The sequence below is a fragment of the Anopheles coustani genome, chromosome 3 (genome assembly GCF_943734705.1).
Source record: "Anopheles coustani chromosome 3, idAnoCousDA_361_x.2, whole genome shotgun sequence".
Classification (NCBI taxonomy): domain Eukaryota; kingdom Metazoa; phylum Arthropoda; class Insecta; order Diptera; family Culicidae; genus Anopheles; species Anopheles coustani.
Window position 1 is genome coordinate 26,158,182 of NC_071288.1, and position 25,207 is coordinate 26,183,388.

General features: G+C 43.9%; 1 protein-coding gene across 3 annotated transcripts in view; it reads left to right on the top strand.

Moving 5' to 3' along the window:
• The window catches only part of LOC131260415 (serine/threonine-protein kinase Pak), a 47,029-nt gene that overhangs the window by 13,850 nt on the left and 7,972 nt on the right, over positions 1 to 25,207 (top strand). For all 3 annotated transcript variants that reach the window (XM_058262125.1, XM_058262128.1, XM_058262127.1), the window contains exon 3: positions 18,224 to 18,395. In XM_058262125.1, coding sequence (XP_058118108.1) covers positions 18,224 to 18,395 — 172 coding nt within the window. The remainder of the gene's footprint in view (positions 1 to 18,223; positions 18,396 to 25,207) is intronic.

Here is a 25,207-nt window from a genome sequence, read left to right on the forward strand (position 1 = left end):
CAAAGTTTTCTTTCCATGCACTTTAAATCCCCCCCCGTACCGCATTTTTCCGTCGTCGGAAAACAACTTTCTTTTGAATTCGTATTACCGAGGAAAAAGGAATAGGAATGTAAACGGTCGTGCAGAATTGGATGGGTTTTTAAAACGAACTTTACAGTAATTGAATATGTGCATGAATACCCGCGACGCGCATAAATGCAACAACATAGGCGAAAGGAACTGAGCTATAAAACTGCGACCTGAAGTTTTTCTTCACACATGATGGGTGAGGGGGAGGGGTGGAGGTTTTTCCAAATGCATTACCCAAGAAAAGGATGTTTTCCAACATCCCAACATACAGGAATCTTCCATTGAAACGGATGAATAGCGGCAGCGTCACATCTGTCAACTAGAGTTTATACTTTTCATTCACATTAAGCTAAAGATCGTCGGTTTGGAGTTTTGGGAGTGAATAATATTTTGCAGCTTCCACATTAAACCCCCTCTTCTTCGTCGTTGCCTTGTGAATGTTCGTGAGCGTGCACAACACACACATTTTCCGCTTACCATGCGACAGACCGGAATAGTGCTTTGGTATTTTTTATAGTTTTCCGTTGTACGTGAATGGATATGCGATCGTAGCGTGTGGTTTTCTCTGGTTTTTACGTTTTATATATCTTATGGGTTGTTTGTTTCTTTCTTTCGTTCCACAAGCTGCCTTTGAGAGTAAGTATTATATTTGCGCTTTTTCTTCACCGAAACCGCCTATACATTACCTTCTTTTAGTTGTGCTGTGTTTTTAATTCGCTCATCAGCTAAATTTTCCTGTCCTTCCTAAAGTGTCTGGCTGTCTAGTGCTTTCTTTTTGGCGTTGGTAGTTAGAGCCTTGTAACGTACCAACTCACTGTCACACTATATTTTCCCCATCATTTGCACGCACCTTCCACACATTGCTTGCAATCGAATGTTGTGTTTTACTCTTTTCATCACCCCCCCTCGGTCAAACATCATTCCACCTAAACTCACACTCGCACTGAAAAGCTAGATTTATTCTTCATAACTAAATGCTTCCCATCAATCAACCTCTTGTCCCCCGGTGACCTTAATATAGCGCACGTTATGTTTATCGTGACCATCCAGGCCAGTGAGCGGATTGAAAAGCGGAAAACGTTTCTCCAACTCCTGGTCGCTAAACGAAACGCCCACACGACGCGAGAGTCGCCTGCCTAGCGATACAAATCAACAGGTTGGCTTTCTATCGGGCGCGCCGAACCTTTCCCACCGACTGGGGAAAAGCGAAGTTGGGCGAGCGAAGGGCAATGTGCATCCACATCGGTCACTTTGCGTGTAAACAAATTAAATCGCCGGTCGATCCGACTACTGTCCGCTAGACTGACTGACGGACAGATAGTCTCTGACAGCAAACCGGCCACCGGAAAGAGAGAGCTCCTCCTCGCGCCTTCACTCATCCGGATACCGATCATATCGATCTTATCTAAACAAATCGATCCCACACCACCACCCATCCAACCCCCGCTGGAGTGATGGACTTGATCTTGATGTACTAGAATTAGGGTCTACTTTACAGAATTCAACGAGAAAGTTTGTGATTTTTTATTCCATTTGCTGTTTTTGACTTGATTCTTTATTTATTTAAATTTATGAGTATACATTTTTCTTTAATTTTTATTGCTTCCCTTGGGGTTCACTAATTCTTTTCCCTTTTTTTCGGAAAATTTATCTCAAATTTCCACAACTTGAGCATAACGATACCCCCCGATCCCGCGAGAAACCCCTTCCTCCAACAGACGAGTGAGAAAGAGATCGTGCCGTGGTGGGGAGTCGTTGGAGCACCACACTTTTGTTCCACGTGAGATTCCCCAAACTCTTTTTTCTCACTCTCCTCCGTTGCATCTCATCGTATGCTTTTCCGCCGCATCCCTTAGTAGTTGTGACAGGGCAGTTTCTATTGGATGCATTTATCCGTTTAATGATCAAGTGCTTATTTTAAATAGCACTTCCTACAAACAGTTCAATATTTGGTTGAGGTTTTTAAAGTCTACCAGGTTTGCATCGTCTTTATTGTCTGTTGGTTTTGTTTTCTTTGCAATCTCTTATTGAATGACGATCAATAATTAAGTGTATTTTACTTTTAAATAAATATAACTGAATACTTTCTTATTTTCGACACTGTCAATAACTAGCACTATGAGCAAACACCTTTAGCAAATGATTAAAGGGTTAAGCTTTTTTGTGGTTTTCTTTCTCGTTTCGCGTTCGACAAACCTGCGTGGAAAAACGGTTCTCCCCCGACTAAAAATGATCACACCGGATGAGAACCAAAAGTAGTCCCAAAAACAAAGGAAAACCGAGCGAAAGAGAGAGAGAAACAAAGAGAAGAAGATGAAAAATGTCTCACCCCGAGAGAAGCGGGAGAAACCGCGTACTTTTCCGACCGAATGCCACGGGCCTGAGACGACAAAAAAGGCGAGAGGAGTTCGCGGGTTGCGTTTGTTGTTGGCTTGAAAGGTTTTTTTTTTCTTTGGTTTCTCTCCAATCTCTCTTCCCGCTCCACTCCAGACCGAACGGCAGTGGGATGGAAAGTTGTCCAGGGAATGGTGGTGGGGTACCGCGTGTGTATCGTAAGGTAGAAGGAAAAACATGTTCCCACACAGACACACACTTTGGCTGTGGCTGACCAGCCCTCGGCGAAGGGCAAGTGTGCGGCAAAGGTGGCGGCTTTGTGGTGATGGTGGTGGGATTACAACTCCTTCCACGGCCCCGGCGAGTTTGTTGCTGGTTGTTGATGGTGCATTTTGGAACGGTTTTCCATCGCCGTCGGTTGTGTCGCGATCGTTGTTGTTTTTGGCCGCCGCGCCAATCGGTTCGATTCCTCCGTTTGTTTGGTTGGTTTGTTTATGTTTACCTCGCGCAGCATAAGGAACCGAGGCCGCGTGTTGTTTGTTGTTCCACTTGCCATGATCATTGATCTGATCGCGGGTCGCCTTTGGGAAAACATGTGATAAAAGTGCATCGTCGGGTGAAGCGAATTAACGTGTCAATAACGGTGGTTAAAGTGCCCTGAATTTGCGCAACCAAATTTTGCAGAAGGAGGAATGTTGATCCGAAGCCACATTCAAAAAGTTAACGGACAAATACCGTACTTTAACCCGACGTGCTTTCGGTTTACAGTGTATTGATTGCATTTCCCAAAACTCTGTGTGTAACCGTTTATGTTTAATGCGCAACGCGCTTTACGACACATTGTCCGTTAGTTGTTGCCGTTTGAGCAATTGACCCCCCGGCGAGGTGGCGCCTCGGCGTGTGACGTGAGTGTTAGTTTTTCTCGACTCAAATCGTCGTGTTCTCCGTGTGCGCCGTTTTCCGACAGCTTTCTTCGGCGTTCTTCGCAGAGCCAAAGGCACCAAATTGGACCCCGGGTTGGCTAGCGGTAAAATCATGGAACACGGAGTAAAGTGACGGTCGGCTCAAATGCCATGCATGCGTTGACATCGTTTTAGCATCCCTCTACCAAACCTCCCCGCATCACAGTCGAGAGCGATTGGACTGTTGAAGCATTTTCCACCGGTTGAAGTGATCGTCGCTTGCGGTTAGGAAAGAAATACAGCATTACCTCTGCGGTGTTCAATGTTAGAAGTTTTGTGAATGAATCAGCACAACGAGAAAAGCCGGTTGAAGCGATCGGCCGTAGCGCAACAAGTGGCACACCAGCACAGCTACCATTGCCAGTAGCAGCAATTGAACAAGTGTGTGCAGCCTTATAACTGTGTCCGCCGACAGCTGAGAGGGGAATTCCTGCGGAGGATCTTGCGGCCCTGATTCGGGACCAACCGGTACCGCAGAACGGAAGAACCGATGTTGATTTTTTACTATGTTGAGGTATGTGTGTGGCGTAATTAAATTAATAGGCTGGCTGGTCTGATGTGGTTCAGTTTTTTTTTTGTTTTGTATTTATTCCCAGCCCATTTTGGGAAACGGTTTTCTATGGCTTGGCTGAAGTGGAAAAGTATTATAATTGGCAGGAACTTGATGTCATCTTCGTTCCAGTGCTTTGAAGGAACGCATCTTTTTTATATTTTAGCTTTTTTTAATGCATAGACTTCTCGACAAACTCGACCAATACTGAACAGTCGATTTTCAAACTTTCATCAAACCTTTTTTTTAAACTTTTTTCAAACAAACAAAACAAGCATGTACACATATGTCAAGGTATATCCACCAAACTTATACAATAAGGTTTATACAACACAGGGAAGTCGATTAAATATATCAACAATTTGAAATACGCCGTTTTGTAACTATTAAATTAAAACATAACTCTCTAATAAAGAGTTAAAACCATAATTCTTTTCTCAATCCCTTTTTCACCGAGCATTGCCGGGTGTCAAGCCTAGTGGTAGTATAATTTGTGAAGTATGTCTTCAACCAGTTGTGCTTCAAACACACAACAGCATCAGGAAACGGTTTCCCGTGTTATACATTTTACGTTACGTTTAACTCAAGAAACCCCAGATAAAACGAACAAAATTTATATAAAAATCCCCATACAGTTCTGCCATGCGTTAACTCAATGTGTAGCTTTAGTTTTAGAAAAAAAATTCCCAATTTTAAACCGGGCGATTTATTTTTATTAAAATATAGTTGGTGTTTTTAAAACTCTAATCATTTCACATATAACATGTTGCGGGAACAACACGATGCTGATGAGCGGGAAACCTAAACAGACAAGTCCACTGATCAGTTCGAAATCCGTTTCGAAATCGTTTGGTTCGATTGAGACACGGGCGCCAGCAACATCATCGACGGGGTTCGAGATCGGTCCCAGAGCTGTAATAAATGGTGGAACCGTTTTGAAATCGGAGTGGTGAGCGTTTGCTGCCACCTTCTTAGAACTTAGTTTTCCACTGGTTTCGATCTTTTCTTTTTTTAATTCTTCATCTATTCGCCAGTCCAACATAACTCTTGTTACCACGTCACAGCCACTGGGTGGGATCATAAAAGGGGGGTTTGAAAACCTCCAAACGTTGACCTGCATTCAACTGTCCCGGCCACCCCGTGCTGTGTTGCACTCAGTTTGTCTTTCCCACCCCCCAAGAGTTCAATCGGTTGGTCGCAAATTTAAATATTTACTCTTGAAATGTTGATGACAGCCGAAGCCCCGTTTCGGGTTTGGCCGGCGAAGGAATGAATTTTATTCGTCCCCGAGGTCCAATTTCGACACGCTTGCTTTGCTTGCTTGCTTGCAGCTTGGCAATAGAATCTTGTCGACTGACCCGAGAATGGAAACTCGCCACTCGCCGCAGCTTTAGGATGATGAAAACCCATTGGCACCACTTTTTCACCTCCCTTTTCCCAGATGGAACGCACTTCGATGTATCGCACCAGAGTGTTTGGTGTGGTTGTGTGTTTAAGGTAAACGTTTGGATATGCTACTATTGATGTCAAGCTTGACATTTCGGATACATGTCGCTGCCTTTAGGAGAGGCAAACATGCAAAGATGAGCGACGGAACCAACCGAACCAGATAGCCAATTTGTCAACGTACTGCGCTACTGAGACCGATGTGTTTCCCTTCTTGTCGTACAGCTTGCTTCGGATGCTTTCAATTAAGCTAACCACAAACTAGCTCGTGTGTAAAACTTTTATGCTCGGTACCTTTTTACTAATTTTTTTTTTCACCTTCTACACGGTGTCGACAAAATCAACTTAAGGACTGTGTTTGCATCTTCCATTCCGCCGAAGGCAAACACGGTCCAGCATCCTCCACACGTCGAAGGTTTGTCTTTACTGAGTCACCCCTTACCCCACATTTCGCAGGTTTTCCAAAAAGTTAGGAAATGTTTTACGACCACAAGTGTGTGCGTTCGAAGATGAGAGTTTTTTTTCAGCTTCTACCTTCGTTAAAGCTTTTTTTTCCTCCACCCAAAGATATCTAAAGACGCTAACCACATTGCCAAGTGTGCATATTTTCCCATCCCCGCGTCTGTCGTGGGTGCATGAGCTCCAACCTTCTACGGTTTGGCCATGGGAAGGCAACCAAATACGCCGATACACGTTTGCAGCAGCAGTTGGGAAATGGAATGGTTTCAAACGGATTTTCAGTTGTAACCGATATCATCGACTACTGGCTTCCCGCTCTCGAGTGCTGTGTCCATGTCCGTCTGCCAGTCCGTCTATCAGTTTTGCCTTACGTTTGTCAGTGCCTGCTCTGACGCACTCGACTCCCGAAGGGTGTGACGCCGATAACTTTGAAATGACTCAAATTTCACAAAGTGTAATTCATCCGGCGTGTCTCGGATATATTGGAGCGTGGGGAAAATAAGACGTTGGGTGACGCTATCGCTGGGATATTTCATAATAGTATATTAACGGTTGATCTGTGTACCAACTCGATTTCATCATTTCGATTTAGAAGTCGTCTAGAAAATGACTACTTTGAGAAATGTAATGTTTATTGTAGTGATGAGAATAAAAACTTTTTTCAAAGAGATCAAAACATCAGAGAAAACAATAATTACAGTGATGCAATTTTACTCCTTTGTGATTTGAAAAGCATAAAATGATTTATTAGTCGTCGCAGAGCTTTAAATCCATGGCAATGATTCGAATCCCAAAAGAATGAATCAGTGAGTAAAAGTGTTGCTAGTCGTCATAGAGATTCGAATCCCAAGAGTGAGTAAAAGGGTTACTAGTTACCACAGAGAATCAAATCCCAAACTGAGATTCAAATCTCAAATAGGGGTTCGAATCCCAAACTGTATGTGTATTCATAAATAGTTCGTATATAAAGTCCCAGTTTGAGCTTCGAATCCCAGTTTGAGATTCGATTCTCTGTGGCGACTAGTAACTCTTTTGCTTACTCTTAGGATTGGAATCCTTATACTCACTCATTCACTCTTTTGGGATTCGAATCCTTTGTAGGTTTCAAATAAAAAAGGAGTAACAAAAACTATCCGTAAGAATTTAAATCAATCATTCATCAGTAAAATTCAACTCAATCACTCATTCTTGCTCAGTTCGCACATCACTAGTTTCTTGCACTAAACTTAACAAATTTAGCACGTTGCCCTTGGGCGATTAAGATTTTTTCTATTTAAAAAAGTTAGCTGGTAACGTTTTATGTTCCATTTTGTACGAGATCTGCAATAAATTGCAACTTCTTCTCGTTATACGCCAGTTTAAAGCGGCGCATCTCGGCAGTTTCAGTGTAGCACAAAAAATAACACGGCTCGAAATAAACTGAATTATTATGTCATATGTCATGTGTTTATGATCCCCCTTCCGGGCCATCCTTGGCCGCTTTTCCCGTTGCCATCACATGCCTAACCGCGTCCTGGTTAAATATCAATTCTTGAATAACTCACAGAAAAAAACTTGTCGCGGCAAAAATGTCGGCTCAAGCTCAAGTGTTCATTTTAAGAAACTAAACAGCTGCACCAGCAGGTCGTATTGTTTTGTTTTACTATGCTTCTGGGGTTGATGTTCCCTTATCAATTTTTTTTTGTGTGCCTTACATGTTTGCCAAGAAGATAAATCGTTCATTTATAAGTGTACATATTTTATCCGTTGTGTTGTATCTTTGTTTGGCGGAAGAGTATTCCGGTTGCTTATTGTCAGGGTTGAGCACGGGCGCAAGTTATGCTACCGTTTTGCAGCTGCTGCCCGTCAACCGTGAGGTCACTTTATAAATCACAATAAACAAAAACAGATTGCTCAAAACCGGTGTGCGATAGTAATTAATTATTAACACAAAAAGGTCCCCATCGTCGTCGTCGTCGTCTTTTGATGATGATGGGTGGAAAAAGCGGAAAAGCTGTAATCTACCCTAGGAACGGGTGTGTGTAACGTAACACTTGAATTCCTTCTCAATCTTTGTCGGGTCACGCTTGATCGGTTGGTCAAGGGCAAAACGAAGACGCAACGCGCAACAAAGCCCCACATATAAAACGTCTTCTCGAGCACTCGAAGTTTCATCGCGGCGTTGAAATTCGACCTTTTTTTTTTGCTGTCGACTAAATCAACGATCATCAGTCCGTGAAAAACTGCCACCGGGTAGACAAATAACGGTTCGTTTGATCGCTTTTTCACTCACGGACGACTTTAGCTTCTCGTGCCGTGTTTCGTCGGTTCCGATCGATCGGATGCCCACCCATCCAGCTTTTGACCACCGTTTCATCAATCCGAAGCCCTGTATAATGTCAAATTCTTATGCACAAATTGATCATCCCACCCGTTGATCGGAGGGTGTAGGGTTTTCCGCTGCTCGCCGCGAGACGAATGCAAGCGGAAAGAGCCAACAAAATCCCAACGGAGCGGAAATGAAACCACGGGCTTGGTTTCTTCCTTGGTGGGCAGTGGCGGGATGGAAATCCGAACACCGGTGGAAATTATCATCTACCGGTTGGGTAGATCGTCGATTTAAGGTAGAAAAGAATGCTCAGGAGGATGGAAGCTTCGAGTTCGATTAATTTGTTACCACAACGGTGTTCGATTAATTAAACCACGGCTTCCCCTCGGCTAGAGGTTGTCGTCGTAGGTTTCCAACCTTTTCCGTGCGCAACCTTTCCATCCGAACGGAAACAGTTAGCCAAAGGGACTAATTAAATAATGATTTTATGGTGGGATTATTATTGAGAACCTAAAAACATCCACGATCGTTCGAATGGGTTCTTGAACATTTTTATCTTGCTATAAAATCAATCTTCAAGTTCAAAGACGACTCTCAATTTGGAATAGATCAACACAGACACATACACATTCAATTCATTCTGATATGATATTCAAAGTATATAACCTTTTTTGGCAGTTAGCTATTAAAAATGGAATAAAAACAATCGACGCACAAACAGTGTCTGGTAAACTAGCTTTTTGAAAATAAAGAATTCAAAATAAACCCCCTTCGTTACCGGATCATACAAAGTACACAAAACACCAGACGCACACGGTTGAATGGCAAATGCTCCCACGACAAACCGTAATCGTGATGGGAATGATAATAGATGACGAAATGGGCAGACAGTCCTCCTTTCAACCCCTTCATCGGGTGCGTTTTAGTCTCCGACGGGTTATGTTGTTAACGGACAAGGAATACGTGGAGGAAGAAAATTCAAACCGAGAAGGTAGGGCGCGAAGGGAGGAGTAACATGTATTCCATTCAACTGCGAGTGTGCGTCATGCTGCGCTGCGGAAGAGATGTCAAGAAACTTTCTTGCGAAGCCAGAAATCTTGCGGAGAACTCCCCAGAACTGTGGTGTGGAATATGGAGCCCTGGTGGGGGTGGGAAAAGGCTAAAAAGCACCGTAATTGAAACTAGAATATGCATAACATGACCCCGAAGCACCGTCTTTTCCGTCGGCGTGTGCTTCAGCCTCTCCCGGGCGGGATGTCTTCTGCTGTGTTCTTTAATGAGCTACTCATTAAAGTGGAAGCCCCGTTTGTTGCTGCATGTGCGAGAAAGGCACATGTGAAAATATTCCCGTGCGGAAATGGACCGTTTTTCTTTTCATTTTGTAGATGGGATACATTTTGCGTTGATGGAGTGTAGCCCGTTTGGAGCTTTGAGCCTCTCAGTTGGTAAGAATTGGTGTGTCTCTGAGGGCGTGACAATTTACTGACGATTAAAACTAAAACACTTGGGATGCTCGGTTGAAGTGACGAAAAATGTTGAACCCAAGAAAACATGCCGTTTATAATTTATTTCATTACACCATTTAATTTTACTATGTGTAGTACTCATTACACAGATAGAGTCAGGCCAGAGAGAGTTAGATTATCAAGCAAATAAAAATGTTTCTCTAAGCTGTTCGATGTCTTTCAAATGGATTACGTACATGCCGGTACCGAACAATATCATCCCACGATGGTGATCGGAGAACACACCAATCGCTTTCAATTTCACTTCCAATCGAAAGATTTGCCCATCGAAGCCCAGCCGCCTCCTCCGGGCAAGCGACGAACGGGAAAACCGTCTCGCGCGCAACGTGCGTGCGAAGGCGTGCCGGAATTGAATTACCTTTACTCGTTCACATCCGCGTGACGATCGACGACTTTTTCGTCTCGAGCAATAAGAGTGGATGCTGCTTAACAAAGCAACAAGTAACGTGTAGTAATGCAGCACGTCAAATCGATTTGATTATTTAGAAATTTTGTTTCAAAAGGGTCGGCGTAAGGTAAAGTGGTTTTATATGAAAATAATTCAAAGATGTATTCTTCATACAATAACATACGAACCCGATGCTTGCTGGTGGTCCGATTCGAATGAAACACGTTATTAGAAACCTTCCAACGGAACTTTCAAGTGCCTCAGCACACAACAGCCAGCTGTGCGTGCCCGAGTGGGTTGGCGTTCGGGTCCAATGAATAATGGAAATCATAAAAATAAGTACGATATTAATATTTATCGTTTAGAAAAAAAAACGACAACAAAACTGCGAAAACCTACACCCTAACGGTGAATTACGAGTGAAGAAAAGGCAAGAGAAGAAGAGGCACAAGAATGCGTTACCGTTGGGAGGAAAAACCGGGTATGTTCCCTCCTCGAAGCACCCACTTGGTACGAAGGAAAACCGCGCGGTTCGGTTGGAAGTTTCTCCTAAACGAGACCTAATCCAGCCCCCCGAAACACACCAACACACAGATCACGCTCTTCGTTGTCGCACGGTTCGCGACACTTGCACTTTCCTGCAATCGCATATGCAAGTGGCATGCAGTGTGTGACAGGTCGCTCCTCTTCCTCTTCCCTCCCTTTTGAACGCGGAAACGGTTCAACCTGGCTAAAGCCGCCTTCCCACGGGAGAGAAGCAGAAGGTGCTGGATGGATGCTGCGGGCTTTGGCTGACCCTTATGTGCAGCCTCCGCTCTGCAGCCACGGATCACGGTACGGATACGCACCGCCAAGGGCCGGTAACGATAAAGTCACGTTCTCGCACTCTGTTGCTTTCTTTATCCCTTTCCCATCAACCCGGCGGGGTGAGTAATGATTGTTGATTTATCCACTTTCATCTTTCGAGGTTATGGTGAAAAAAAAGAATGTGTGCGGTTGAAAAATGGTTCCAGTAATGTTGTCGACTGGTTATGCTTTAACAATTTAACCCGTAATATGTTTCACTTTACCGACACGTGGATCATCCCGCTTGATCCCGGAGAACTTTTTCCACTTGTGATTGCAGAAAATCCTTCCTTTTTCGTATTCGTGTGCAAATACAGGGTTTCGATCCATATAATGGAATGTTTCAATAGGTAGAGAAAACATTTTAAAAGCATAGGGGATATTTCCAACCGGTTGAGAGAACTTTGCAATCATATAGGGGAATATTTCAGACAGCTAGGGGAATCGTGCAAACCCACCGGGGAGCTTTGCAATCGGTTAGGGGAGTCGTCAACCTCACAAAAGTCTTCGATTGTTATAATTTGTTTGTTTACTTTGATCCACCCCTGTACGTGCACGCAAAAAAAGCAAATTAATCACTATGTATTTTTATTTGTCTATTAATTTAATTAAATTTTGCATCTTCGATTTTTGCATCAACCATTTTACAATCGTTTGTCAAGCAACGAATTTGGAACGATAAACGAGGAGAACCTCACATCGAATAGCACACATTGACTTGTCACTTCGCGTTTACCTCAATGGTCGAGAAAAAGCAGAAAAATCGAAGAATATTGTTGTATTTTAGTTTTAAAAAACTTATACGATTTTCAAATACTTAATTATCCAAAGTAATATCATTCCTTGGCATAGTGGGCACGATGAGTTTTGGGAAGTCAAGGTTGCAAGGCTCTCCGGTAGATTTTTACGATTCCCCTAGCTGTCTGAAACATTCCCCTATATGATTGCAAAGTTCTCTCAACCGATTGAAAATATCCCCTATGGATTTGAATTGTTCTCTCTACCTATTGAAACATTCCGTTATATGGATCGAAACCCTGTAAATTAGTGTCATTGAATCAATCGTAATATATGCCACACACCTTCTCCCCTTTGCATTTGTTATGTTTGTGATCCTTTTATGTAACGTTTTAAACATCTATCCAATGATCCGATGCGATACAAAAACGTTACATGGTTCGTTGCGAGGAACGCCCACCCGAATCGGAAGGTTTCCATCATTCCATCAGTTCGGAAAGGACAAAATGTGAACACAAGTGGGATTGGTAGGAGGCTATAATTGAAAGGTTGTCGGTGTTTTGCACGGAAACCAATCGAATTGGGGATCGTATGGTAGAGGAGGGAGGGCAAATGTGGCTGCCTGATTTCGAATGCCGATTCCATTCCGCTCACATCACGAAGGGGCGCGATCCAGTACAGGATACTCTCTATCGAACGTATCGTTCCCAGGGAAAGCCAACATGGGAGAACACGAGGTGCTAAATGGACGTAAATGGCTGGTGTCAGCGAGCGCTGAATTATATGGTGGCAGGAAATTGTTTCAAAATCTGCACCCTTCCTTCCCCATTCTCCGTCCCGGCTCTAGCCCGCTCGCCTCCAAAATCGGGGCGCACGCAAAGGAAGTGAACGGCTGAAGAGAACGGTCCCGGGGTGCGAGGGCAGTGCAGCTAAACCGTCGGGAAAGGCGGGAAACATCTTGATATTACCACTCCTGGCACAGATCTCGATCTGACGATGCTCCGGAGCTCGAACGAGAGATATGCATGATGTAAACTCCGCCGTTCGTCCGCTTTTTTTTGTTTTATTCATTTTGTTATATTTTTCTGGTACAGGTTCGACAGTACTTTTACTATTTCACTTGCGACCTACCCGTAGGGTAAGGGATTATTTTTTCCTCTGTCGTCTCCTCGCCGTGACAGCGAGATTGGTCCTCCCCGTTTCGGTGGGTTGTGTGATTCGTCCAACAAATTATAGAGAGTATAACCTAATGAACATTAGCCAACACGAGGGCAACGAGGTGGAGGGGTTGGTACAGCTTACAGCGATGGAGTTGTTGTAAATACCTGCCCTACGAGAGAGAGGAGCGGGGTGTGGAAAGCGTGTTTCGATTTCATAATTTTCCGGCTTTCCTCAGGACTCGAACGAAACGAAGTCGTCCAACGCTATCGAATCTGAGGAGGCAAAAAGTCGCGTTTTCCTATCTAATCATCGGGTGGGGCCACATCGTTCCATTCGTTCTCTTTGAGGGATGTTTTTTTTTTTTGCTGTGTTATCCTTCCCTCTGGTTTGAAGAATAAATACACCTCCGGTGGTCATTTTTTATTAGCACACATTCATTCAACGTGATTACGGCGAACGAAGGGCGCAGCCCTTAGCTTAATGTCGACGGTATATATCTTTTACGGGTTTGCTTCCGCCAAACTCACCCTTGGTCAAATGAATGGCCCTAGGAGGGCACCGAAAGCCTGCTGAAGTGAAGTGTAAAAAATGCCCCACGAGTCAGCAAACTCACTTTTCCGCGCCAAGGTGACGCATGATGCAATTTATGATTTCAAATTAAAATGCCCACAGTTGTTGGGGCCCGTTCACAGAAGTTCATAAGTTCGCTGATGAAAGATCATTCCTTTGCCTGGGAATTTGGACATCCTGGGAATCTGTTTTCCATTGCAGTAAATATAGCGGTATCTATATTAAAGGGACGCACGAAGCAAAACAAATATTCACCACGATTAGCAATTAGATAATCCTCATCATCAAGCGTGTGCTGCTGGTTCGGATTAGATAAAATCCTCCTCTGAGCTCGATTAACTTTTTTCTCCGCCCGACGCGACGGTAATCGAATAAAATGCTGAAACATTTCCCTTTCTTTTCCCTAGCCAACCGTAAATGCCCCCCCCCCCCCCCGTTCCGTGTGCGTCTTTTTTTACATAATCCGCGGGAATCATCATCGCAAGAGCATACGCACGATCGTCTCTTCAGCTCGCGTGATTACGCAGCATACATACAGATGGGGACTTTCCGATGAGTTGATTCCATTTGCTCGCATCACATAGTGAAGCCCTTCACCGGCTGGAGTGTACCATTTGGGGAACTAATAACAAAAAAAGCAGACGATCCACCACCACGTGACACACAAAGTGAATAAAGCTTGCGCAAGTGAAAACGAAGCAGCACTTTGCCAATCGAAACCATTACGTTCGACTGATCAAATCTAATATCTTCCTATTGCTCATCGCAATGTCGCCTCGCGTTTGATTACTGACAAATTTTTCACTCGATTCTCAATCATAGTGACGCGTTTGTGACGCACGTTGTTATTTGTCAACGCACGAGGAAAATCCCACACCTCACGTATTTTATCGCGCCTCTCGAGCCCTTTTCGGTTGACCTGCAAATCACAATTTTCACGCTTTTCTACGCTCTTAAGTGTGCGTGTGTGTTTGGTTGGGATACCGTGAAATGAATTTTTGTTGTTTGACACTCAAGGTCCGTTCCGCCTTTCATCATGCGAACCTTCGAACGAGCTCTGTTGCGGTGGGGTAAGGGAGGGTAGTGATGGCTTTCAAAATTAGCGGCCTCTTTCGGCGGGGCAAAACCGACCGTGTTTGCGGTACGCCTTGAAGGAGAAGAGCTCTCTTGATTGAATAGAAAACCTGTAGCAAGAAGCTTTCGGTGAAGGAAGCATCAAGGGTCGATGCAGTGTTTTATGTTGCGATGGGTATTTAATTTGATCAATTTTCTCAATAATGACGATTATTGTTTACCTTAACCCTACAGGTGCGAAGTTGCTTAACAACAAAATCTTTATTTTTCTTTGGGGACGTGTACGTCTGACATATTCACTTACAATCATGTTGTGCAGAATTATTTCTGGTTTGAAAAATTTTAATTTTCGGAAAACTGGGAATTTTAATACAACTTTGGTATACAACTCCTTCTCACATTTTTTTTAAACCAAAATTCCGCATGGGAATTGGGAAACCAAACATAATATAGTTTTTATTTATATGTTTTTAGTTGAGCTTCATTGTCATAGAAATATTTATGATTTCGTGCAGTTTAATTTATTTTATCGATAATCTAAAAATTGGAAATGTTTTCTCAAATGTTCCTCTGAAGAGAACGTTTAGCAACTAACTAATAAATGAAAAAAGGTATTTTTGAATGGCTTATCAATACAATACAATACTGTCAGTACTGGGCTTTCTCTTATTGTTTAAAAATTGTGAAAAACTTTATCGCAACGTTTTCCTATTGCAATGCACTGTTTTTCCATCCATAAAATACATTTAATTAGACTGGTTAAAATACATCTCCAATGCGTTTTGTTTACTTGCACTTGTATTCAACATGCCTTGCCGTAAACGGTTCACCGACGCTCACACAAAGTAAGGAAGCGTTAAAAGATATACTTTGTACACCGTTGGTTTTGATTCAGCAAATGGGAACCGCTTTGTAACATAGCGGTCAAGTTTATTGACTTTCGAATCATGTATCAATTATGCAAATGCTGGTTCAATTGCAGCAGCAGCAGCACGTGGGCCGATGCACTATTTCCCTACCTCCGGGTGAGGTCAGCAAGTGTCAAAACGGAAAGCACAAAAGTGAATTTATTTCTCCAGAGTAAACCCTTTCCCCGTCCATTGCGAATCCATTGCTTCCTTCCTCTTCGGGGGTGCGCACCTTCTGGTGCAACTTTCTCGTACTCGAAAGAAACCAAAGAGCGCTAGAGCCGTACCCCCTCGGGTCCCGGTGTTGGTCAACTTGGCAGAAGGATCGCTTAAATCCCCCCAACAGCCCAGCCGTAAGCGAATCTCGAATCAGGACGAATGGACAAACAACTGCAAGCCATCTCGAGCGAAACGACGGCTAAGTCGTGAGGATGAGGCTGGCGGGCAACTGGACAGCGGGACCACCCGTTACGATGGTGGAAGTTTCAAGCGACCTGATCCGACGATAGCTAACGTCGTCGGTGCCCAATGGGAGGGAAAACGAGACGCCCGGCGGTCAAGGTGCAGCCAGCGGAGCAACGGAACAAATTAAGTCGTCGTCGTCGTCGACGTCGCCAGCTTGAAGTATTTCACTTTTCCCTTCGCTGCTGCTGCTGTTGTCATAACCCTTGAAAGGTGCTGAGGGTAGCTTTCGGGGTCGTTTCAGTTCACGGTGGGTCCCTCCAGCGTTCGGTCCGGGACAACCCCACTCCTCCCCCTTTTCCAGTGCGTTGTTGCCAAATTGGCGAAAGGAGAGTCGACACACAAACGTCCACGGAGAGGCGCGGTTCGCGAAAACGTTGCGGTTCCGAAATAACAGTGGAGACAAAAAAAAACCTCTCCACCACAGCCAAGCGAAGCGGAAACCAATTTGCGAAAATGTCAAAAAATGTCAGTCGAATCGTGATGGGTTATTTTCGAGCGAAAGAAAACAAAAATCAATCCTTTCTCGCAATCATACATATATTTTCTTTCGTAATTCTTTCGTCACGCAGGAAAAGGGAGAGGGAGGAGGGAGGGGGCTATTGGGAGCGCCATACCACTGATGCATGGTGCGTGGTAATTATAAACGCATTTCTTAATGACATCCGAGCCCCTTACCCTGTTTGGACGGATAGGTGATTTTTACAATTTAATTCGTTAGCGACTTTAAAACTATCTTTAAGCAGTGCAATTAAAAGACGGTTAAAATATTTGCGTGTGTCATTTATACACTTCCGGCTAGTGCATTGGACAGTAAGGGAGAGTTTGGGAGGTAGAAAAACGCTTCACGCGCCGTACCGGTCACTTGTAAAGTGGCGTGCAACGGTCACATAATTGAAAACATGTCTAATTAAGTAACCTTCTGGAGCAAAAGTGATGGGAAGGGATCCCGGGGGAGGGCGCGTAACACGTACATCAAACCAACCTAACGATCCATTGCATCTTACCTCAAGCTGGGCCCAATCTTTACGACACCTTTCGATATCTTAAAAAAATGCCGGTGGTATCTGTGTGGGCCCGTGAAATGTATCCACCCTCCGGTGGAAAGCTGGAATTAAATTTCTTCCTTCTCGATCGCAACGGAACCGATTTTTCCGTGCGTGTGATCGCTCCGATTTTGCTCCTCTCCTTCCCGATTCACTTTCTTTCGACGCTTGAGGGAATACTTTTCCAAACACACACCATCCTGGTCGCTTTTGCTGGCATGCACAACTTCAACACATTTGCAATCTTTCACCCTTCGCCCACGGCGATGAACCGGAACCGGCACGACGCCGGGTGACAGTTCCATTAGGCACACAAACACACCATCGTGCAGGAAATGGAATGGTAATTTGATAAAACGTCAGCATAGAAAATAAAATCTGTTACAAAACGTTTTTCTCAGTTTGCCTCAAAGATTGATATCTAACTCGGGGGGCACTTTTATAAAATACTTGCGATGTGTAGGAAAAGATTGCGATAGGAAAACGGACACTATTTGCATTTGGTACGCGTGACCAACAATCTTTAGTAAGTGCATAAGACATTCCACTGCTTTGGAAGGGAAGGGATAAGCTGCTCAAAGTGCTGTGAAACGGTTTGCGTGGAATATTACTACATTTCCCAAGCCGTACATTACGTAAACGCTCGTCGTCTTCTGATGCATGTAAAAGCATTAGTGCATTTATACACTAAATAGTTTGCAAGCAAGGAATGGTGCCTATGGCGCAGCGGCAGCGCTAGGAAACATCACGCCACAGGTGCGGGATCGAATCTCGAGTCTGACCCGGTATTACGAACAGATTTTATAACTAGATCGACTTTTCGTTCGCAGAAACTTTCTTCGGAGATAGGCCTTGTTCCACTAGGGGATGTTGTGCCAAATTAAAAAAAAAGTACACAAGCCAAGGAAAAGTGTTTCGGAAGCTGCAAAAATGTGCTTCAGTTTCAAGCTGCTTTTAAACATCTTGATCATCCCCCGATCATCGATCATTACGAAACCATTCTGCGCGCATGAGACCTCTCTCTTTTGGTGTTCATCGTTTCACTGCACGAACATTTTCTGTGCGAATTGTGATTTTCTTTCCAGCAGTTTCATTTTAAGTTTAGCTGAATGCCACTACTTCTAGTGTAGTGTCGTGTTATGCTCTCCAACGCGGGGCTGCGCCTAATTTTCTACAACAAAAATTTCAGCTCCAAATGCTAGTGATATGTGTTTTGCTAGATTGTTTATTCTTTTTGTTTCTCGTTAATTAAATAAAAAAATAGAACTTAAATCACACAGCTGCCATACACAATATGTACTCGATAAGCCAACGGTACTAATCTTTTCTCTTTTTGTGATTTCCCTCCCTCTCCCCCTCACTTTCCGTTTCCGCAGGGTATGCCAGAGCAATGGGCGCTGATGCTGAAGAACTCAAACATTAGCAAGCAGGAGCAGAAGAAGAACCCGCAGGCCGTGCTGGACGTGCTGAACTTCTTCGACAACAGCAGCAAGCAGCGACCGAGCTCGAAATATATGACCCATGGACTGCACACTACGACACACTCGGGTAAGATGCTGCCCCCTTTATCATGTTTAAACTCTGTCCACTTGAAGTATGTTTTCCTCGGCGCGTAGTATAAGAGCCTTTTCTGCCGGTGCCATAGTTTTCTGGAGGACGCCAAAAGGGAGACCCCACGAGAAATGTCACGTATTATTGCCAGCGGCTTAGAAAAGCCCGTAATTTATGGTTCAAAATCATAATCCACACGGGAAGGAATTGTACCACCGGAGGATAAGGATTCAAAAGTGGCTTCGAACTTTACAATCACCTGCTAGAAACGGCATCGCTCGTTCCTCGTACACGTTTCCACCGAAAGTATCGCAACTTGCACTTTTCCACCGATTCGAACGCATCCAACCCCTTGCATTTACATAAGCTTTATTATCGCTCCGTTTCCCGCGGGAAATGACGGTAATCAACCATTTTTCTGGGAATTTTGCCACCAACCCGATAAATGTTTTTGCGCGCGAAACTCGTGCACTATTGATTGTGCCCTTCCCCGGGGGGATGGAAGGGGGAGGGAGGGTGGGTTTTCCCAGCAAACAACGAACCGAGTTTACGACGTTACGAGTGCAAAATGAATCCATTTAAATTTTACCATTTATTGGCGCACGGAATCGTTCGCGTTTTTATGCTTTTCTGTTTGTTTGTATCGATGTCTCTATTACAATCTGCCCGAGCAAAAAGTGGTGTACAGCTTTGTGTGCATCATAATTTTTCCCTTCCGCTGTGCGGGAAAACCCGACGCAAGCACAACGATAATCTGATCGTGCCGTGTGGAAAGGGAGGGAAAAACAATCCTCGCTTTCGAATGATAAATGGGTGATGAAGTTGATATACAATTTCATTTTCAGTTTCTCTTTTATGTGTTGTTTATTGCTGCCGCCATGTTTTGTTTGGTTACCGATTGATTTATTTTTTTTATTGTGTTTCAAAAACAATTACTTAAACAAATCACGCTTTGCAATGCAACACCGCGGCCAAGTCGAACCAAAGTGCACGAGTTATGAAATTAAAGCTTAAATCGTGCTCCCAATATTTGTCAAATCCGAGGGAGGCCGGGGTCCGATTCTGCCTTTTTCCTACCCTCCCTTTCTAAGCCACATAAACGGTTGCATTGTTTTGTGTAGGAATTATTGGCAGAGGACCTTTTGGGGTGCCCTCCAGTGCACCACCACCCACCCCGTACCGTTTAGATCCAATTAGTAGTGGATCCATATTTCGATCGTTATTTCATTTCCCACAGGCGCTGTTTGTGATTTGTTTTTCCTTTCAGACAAATCTCCCTACCATTTTCTCCCCGTACCCTTGGCTACCATTTTTCTGGTGGTTTATGTTGGGTGAATCAAAATTCCATTATGTCTGCGCGCCGATCGGAAAGTTCGGCTCTCAGCGGACTGGAATTTCGGTTCGGTGCGATAATTCAGTGGCATTTCTCCTGCCTTCCTTCTTCATCTCGGTTTTACCTATTGCCAATTCAATTTCAATTTCGAGTGAAATATTACTTTTACCGTTGTGCGCTCTGCTTTGCTTAAATTTCCCTCAATGGTCACAACGTTGTTTTTAAATTGCTCTTTACACTTCTGCTCAATTAACAGCTTTAAGTTGCACTGAAAACCATTTTCGCGCAATGGTGTATAATTGAACCAGTTGGCATGTGACTCAACATTTGACTCGCTAGATTTATCTAGCGAAATATTCACACGCTTTCGATGGTAGGGTGAGGCTGTGGTTCGTTTCGCGCACAATCCTGTTCTGTGTCAAAGTGGTTGAAATTTGCCTTTCCACCATGTTGAACCTTAGGACCTTTAATGAAAAGGTTGTTTCGATTTCATGATGTAGATAACGCGTAAGAAAATGGAGAACTTAGATGGGGGCGCTTGCTTCTGAAATAAACCCATAATAATCACCTTCCCGCATAGCGAGTACAATCTTATGTATCTTGGTATCTCGGGTAGCTAAACCATTGTAAGTTCCTAAAAATCCTGACCCGGTTTACATCGGTTCAGCACCAGACGTCAGCTCAAATTTGTTTCCACCTTTGCTCCGGCTCGTCGTAAATCAGCATCATTTCCCCTCCCTGGCATGTTGTTGCATAATTTGTGCAACATTGCAACCACCAGGCCGCCCCATCTTCACATCCTTTCAACGTTCGGCTTTTCGGTTTGGTTCTCTTGTCCCTTTTGCCTTTTCCATGCCTTGAGTCGGTTTTCGGAGGCAAGCAGAACGTAAAATCATCAGCCAACACCATCACGACAAACACGAGGGAGGAGGGTTGCGATAAGCAATCACCGTCTTCTCCCGCCCCCTTCCACCCTTCGTGCAGATGTTTACTGGTCGATCTTTTCGACACACGTACGTACCTATGTTCCAGCGGTCGCTCCCCGGACCGGTAAGGATGTGGTGTGTCGTAAAATGGCAAACGAACCGTGCCGGATGATTCGGTGTGATAATTCGTGATATTAAACCGGTTAAAGAGGGTTCCAAATTGGCTCTTCACATGACGATTGGTCTGCACGTAAATTCGGTTATGCTCTTGCACTGTATACGAACAATTTATGCCTGTCGATGTGCGGGTCTTTAATTGAAACTAATAAACGACACTAATAACTGTGTTTAACAAATTGAACGGTGCTCTGATTTGCTATTGTTAATGGACTGTGCATTCGTTGAACAGAAGTAAACAACCATTTATTTGCAGAACGAGCCATTCCAATTAGTTTTACCTTTCGATTGCTCCAGCTCTCGGAAAGAAAGATACTCTTTCTGTTTACGCTAATGAGCCCCTAACCTAATTTGTGCAACTTCCGACAGATTCCGACGCGCGCCACCACTTTCCCCCTGCGAGTCTATCAAAACATTGTCACAACTGCAAAACACACCCGGGAGCATAACTTCATTATTCACCTCGAAGGAGTTATACCCGTCTTAGAAGAAGAAACGAATGCAAGCCGAAGGGAAAACAAACCACACCACACCGCCAAGGTTCAAAAACCTTTTCGTTCCATGGGGGCGAGTGGGGGGAGTGGGAGGTAGAGAAAAAAGGGTGCGGGCGGTATTTACGAACATTGGGACAGGGCCACGATTTATTAAGACATTGTACCGCGGCCAAAAATGGTGACGGCGCCGCGGATTTCACATCATGAAATAGCTTTTTTCGTCGAGGTCGTGCGAAGAAAAGGCTTCCCCCGTTTTGGGGCCGGGTGAAAGGGAAGGAGTTGGGGCGATGATTTTAAATGGCCGTTACCAACACCCCCTCCTCCCCCTTCACGGAGGGGGGGGCAGGGGGTGGTAAGTCAATTTTGGAAGATTTTCGCCCGCAGAAGAGCGCTTTGTGTCGTGTTGTTATGCTGCGCGAGGCGCGAGTGGCGTTCGTTTCCTTCATTTTTTTTTTTTTGAAATATATTGTTTTTATTTTATTTCCCTTTTTTTTTGCGAACCCAAGTGAAAGGGATTTCACTTTCGGTCTGGGGAGACGACAGAACTGGCATTTCCATCAGCTTCCAGGCGGAGGTTTGGCGCCATTTGTTTCCACCACCGAGCCGTTGTATGCACCGTTTCGTGTTGTTGTGGGCTGGGAATGCAAATTCTCACGAAAATAAGAGAAACAAAGTGATGGTGGCGGGTGAAAACAAAAACCGCCAAAACCAAATCCCCCTCGAGGCGGCGGGAATCATAAAAAAGTACTATCGAAATGGAACCGAAACGCCGAGCCCTGCGATATCGGGGATGAAAATGAATGATTAAACCATTTAACGGCCTTTGGTTGTGACGGATGTCGCTGAGGGAAGGGTGTGGACGTATTTGCTTGTTAATTTCGTTTTCCTTTCGATCTTTCCGGACACAGGAAGGTGATAAAAGGAAACGAGGGTGCGACCCACCCTCCCCCAACCTTCAACCCAACAACCGAGTTTCGGGTGTGAAGTTTACTTTTTTGATCGCGGGGCGCAATTTCGCGGACATTCGCGTAAATTTTGCCTGAAGCAGTAAGTATCCGCCAGGTGATGGACATTTAAATGCTGAGAATGTTGATCGTTCGCAATGAGCGTCTCGGGTGACATGCAATTTAAATGCTTCGGGGTTGATGGTGATTTTACCTCCTTCCTCCTTTCGGTATATTTGTACGCGGGCAAGGGATGCCTTCATTTTAATGACGCTCTTGCAGTGTAATCATAATTCATTAGAAAATAAACATCCTAACGAAGGACAGAAAGCTTGCGACAATCACGGAAGCGTGAGGGTGGGAATAACTCTAGAAAAGTGTAGATGGAATCACTCAAACCTTGCCATGGTGGACCATCGTCACTATTACTTAAGGTTAGAAAGGTTCCTTCTAGTGTTGTGCTGAATCTTTTGACGAGATTCATTCATATGAATCTTTCACCCAAGATTCATTAGATGGTTTCATGAATCTTTGCGGATTCTAATCTTCAAAGCTTAATGAATCTTTCGAAACCTTAATGAAGCTTCATGAATCTTGCATGGATTTGTAACGAATTCCCACGATTCTTTCAGTGGCATGGACTATGCAACACAAAAAAAGAGTCCTTCTACCCATTTTTGGCTGATCACTTTTCATCAGTTGGTGTATCTTTGGGATTCATGAATCTCTCGACGAAAGATTCATGAGTTATTATGTGCGATGATGGAGCAAATCGCTTACGTTCAAGTGATTTTAGTATTCGAAAATAAACTGTTTATAACTTAACGAACTTTTTTTGGTATCCAAATTATAATTTAACAGAACTCTAAAGTTAGATAATTTTCTCCATCATAATCACATCGAGTCAATAGAATTTGACTTTCTCAGCTCGTTTTTGTTTTCATTTCATTTGTCATACACCTAATTAGAGTTCACTTTCGTTGGCTCACATTTTCCCGACATCCGTAAGAAAAGGCCAAACAAAGAAAGTGAAACTGAAATTGAAACAATAAAACTCCATGTTCATGGGCTGCCGGGTGAATAAAAGATCGGCCGGCGCATGTCAAAAGGCGTCTTCCGGTCGACCAACCCAATTAACACTCACTACCGTCCAAAACATCGTCCCATCGTTTTGAAGACTGCGCTCGTCAAACGATTCCTCTTGATTGGCCGTAAGATGCTTCCGACAAGCATACCGTTCTTTTCACTTCATTAGGCTGTGCACCGTTCGAGGTGCGGCTCTGTCACGCACCTGAACTATGTGAGCTTTTTCGGGACGATTCACATGAGCTGTGATCCCGTTTTAATTGTCCTTCGTTGAGGTAGTGGAGGAAAACCGGCGCAATGTCGGCACGTGCTGAGTTGAAATCCAATACCTTTTCTCGTCGAAAGGTTTCCGGCGATTAAAAGTGGCTCCCGAAATTTACTGTCAAAATCGAGCCGTTATTTTGGTCTGCTTTTGGTCCGAACCCGATCGCACTCCTGTGAATCTGTTGCAGAGGAATTGATAAGCTTTGATTCGATTGTTATTACTTTGGCACACATGTGTCACTTTGACCGTTGGGCTGTCACTTCCGATTGGTGGATGGCGGAGGCCAGCACCGGTGAGACGATCAATTAGTAGAGATTGGTTTCGTGACACCGAGTATGCCCTCTGCTTTCCCGTTGTCCTCACTTCATTGATACATTTCATTTTTGTAGAGTTGTCTGCGTTAGAAGCGAGCAACAGTCACTCGAACGAAGGCCATCAGCCGGCAATTGGCGGCTAGAAAGTGTCCTCCCTACTCTCCCAAAGGGGCAAGGGAAATCGAGGAGGCCAGAGGAAGTTCAGTTAAATTAATTGAGTTATTCAACCGAACCCAGACGCGCCGAACTTGTCGCCGGCCTGTGTTGGTTTGTTGGGCGGTCGCAATGAATGGGAGTTTTACTCAATTAACCCGCGAACCCGTATCACTTCCCGGCGAACCTTTTGCACCCCCGTGTAACACCCCTCCCGTGACGATGCCGTCAATGGGTTTCGAGTGCCGAGCGGCCGATTTTCGGTGTAATTTCCCGGAGCCGCGCTAGAAGCGAAAGGTGTTACTGTGCCCGGCAGTGTTCCGATGGAAGTGTTCATGTTATGTAGCTGACCCGTGGCAAGCTACCCCACCGAGGACGGGAAGCAGTTAAGACAATCGAACAAAGAAACAGACACCATGATCGTACCAATAGAGCACCGGCGGGATCGCAAATCGAAGGTAATTTCGTTACGTAAAGGGGTTTTTGGAGGAGCAAACTAGAACACAATGGTCTATTAACTGTGGATGATGCAGTAAGTGAGGTTGTCGCATTAGCAAAATGACTTAAGCCGATAGAAAGTGTTTCATCCTCACGGTGTTACATCTCTATGTACAACTCTATGTAGTTCTCTAACTAAATACGTTTAAACATATGCCCAAAATGTATTGTACACAGAGGTGGATTAAGCGTTCTTGGTGCCCCAAGCAGCAATAAGTTGAAGGTCCCAAAACATGCGATACATTCACCATTCAATTTTTCATTTCAAAATTTATAAAATTATTGATTTAATCATACGTTTTTTAAATGAGGAATTAAACTACAGTTTTACTTAACGTTATTCGATTTAAAAGTTTTCATTTCCAAAAACATGTTTTTCAAAGAATTATTTCACGTGAAACCATCAATCATATTCTAAGAACCTAATCGACAAGAAATTTAGTTTTTTCTTTTTGATTGAATATTTTTTAACTCGACTTAAAATTAACAATCTTGAAATGTCTGAAAAAGAAAAAAGTAAAAATAATGCTAAGCTAAATTATTGTATTTGGAACTTGCTTTTGCTTATCCATGTCCATTATCCTCAAAGTAATCTGAGAATGCTATTCGTCTTTAATAA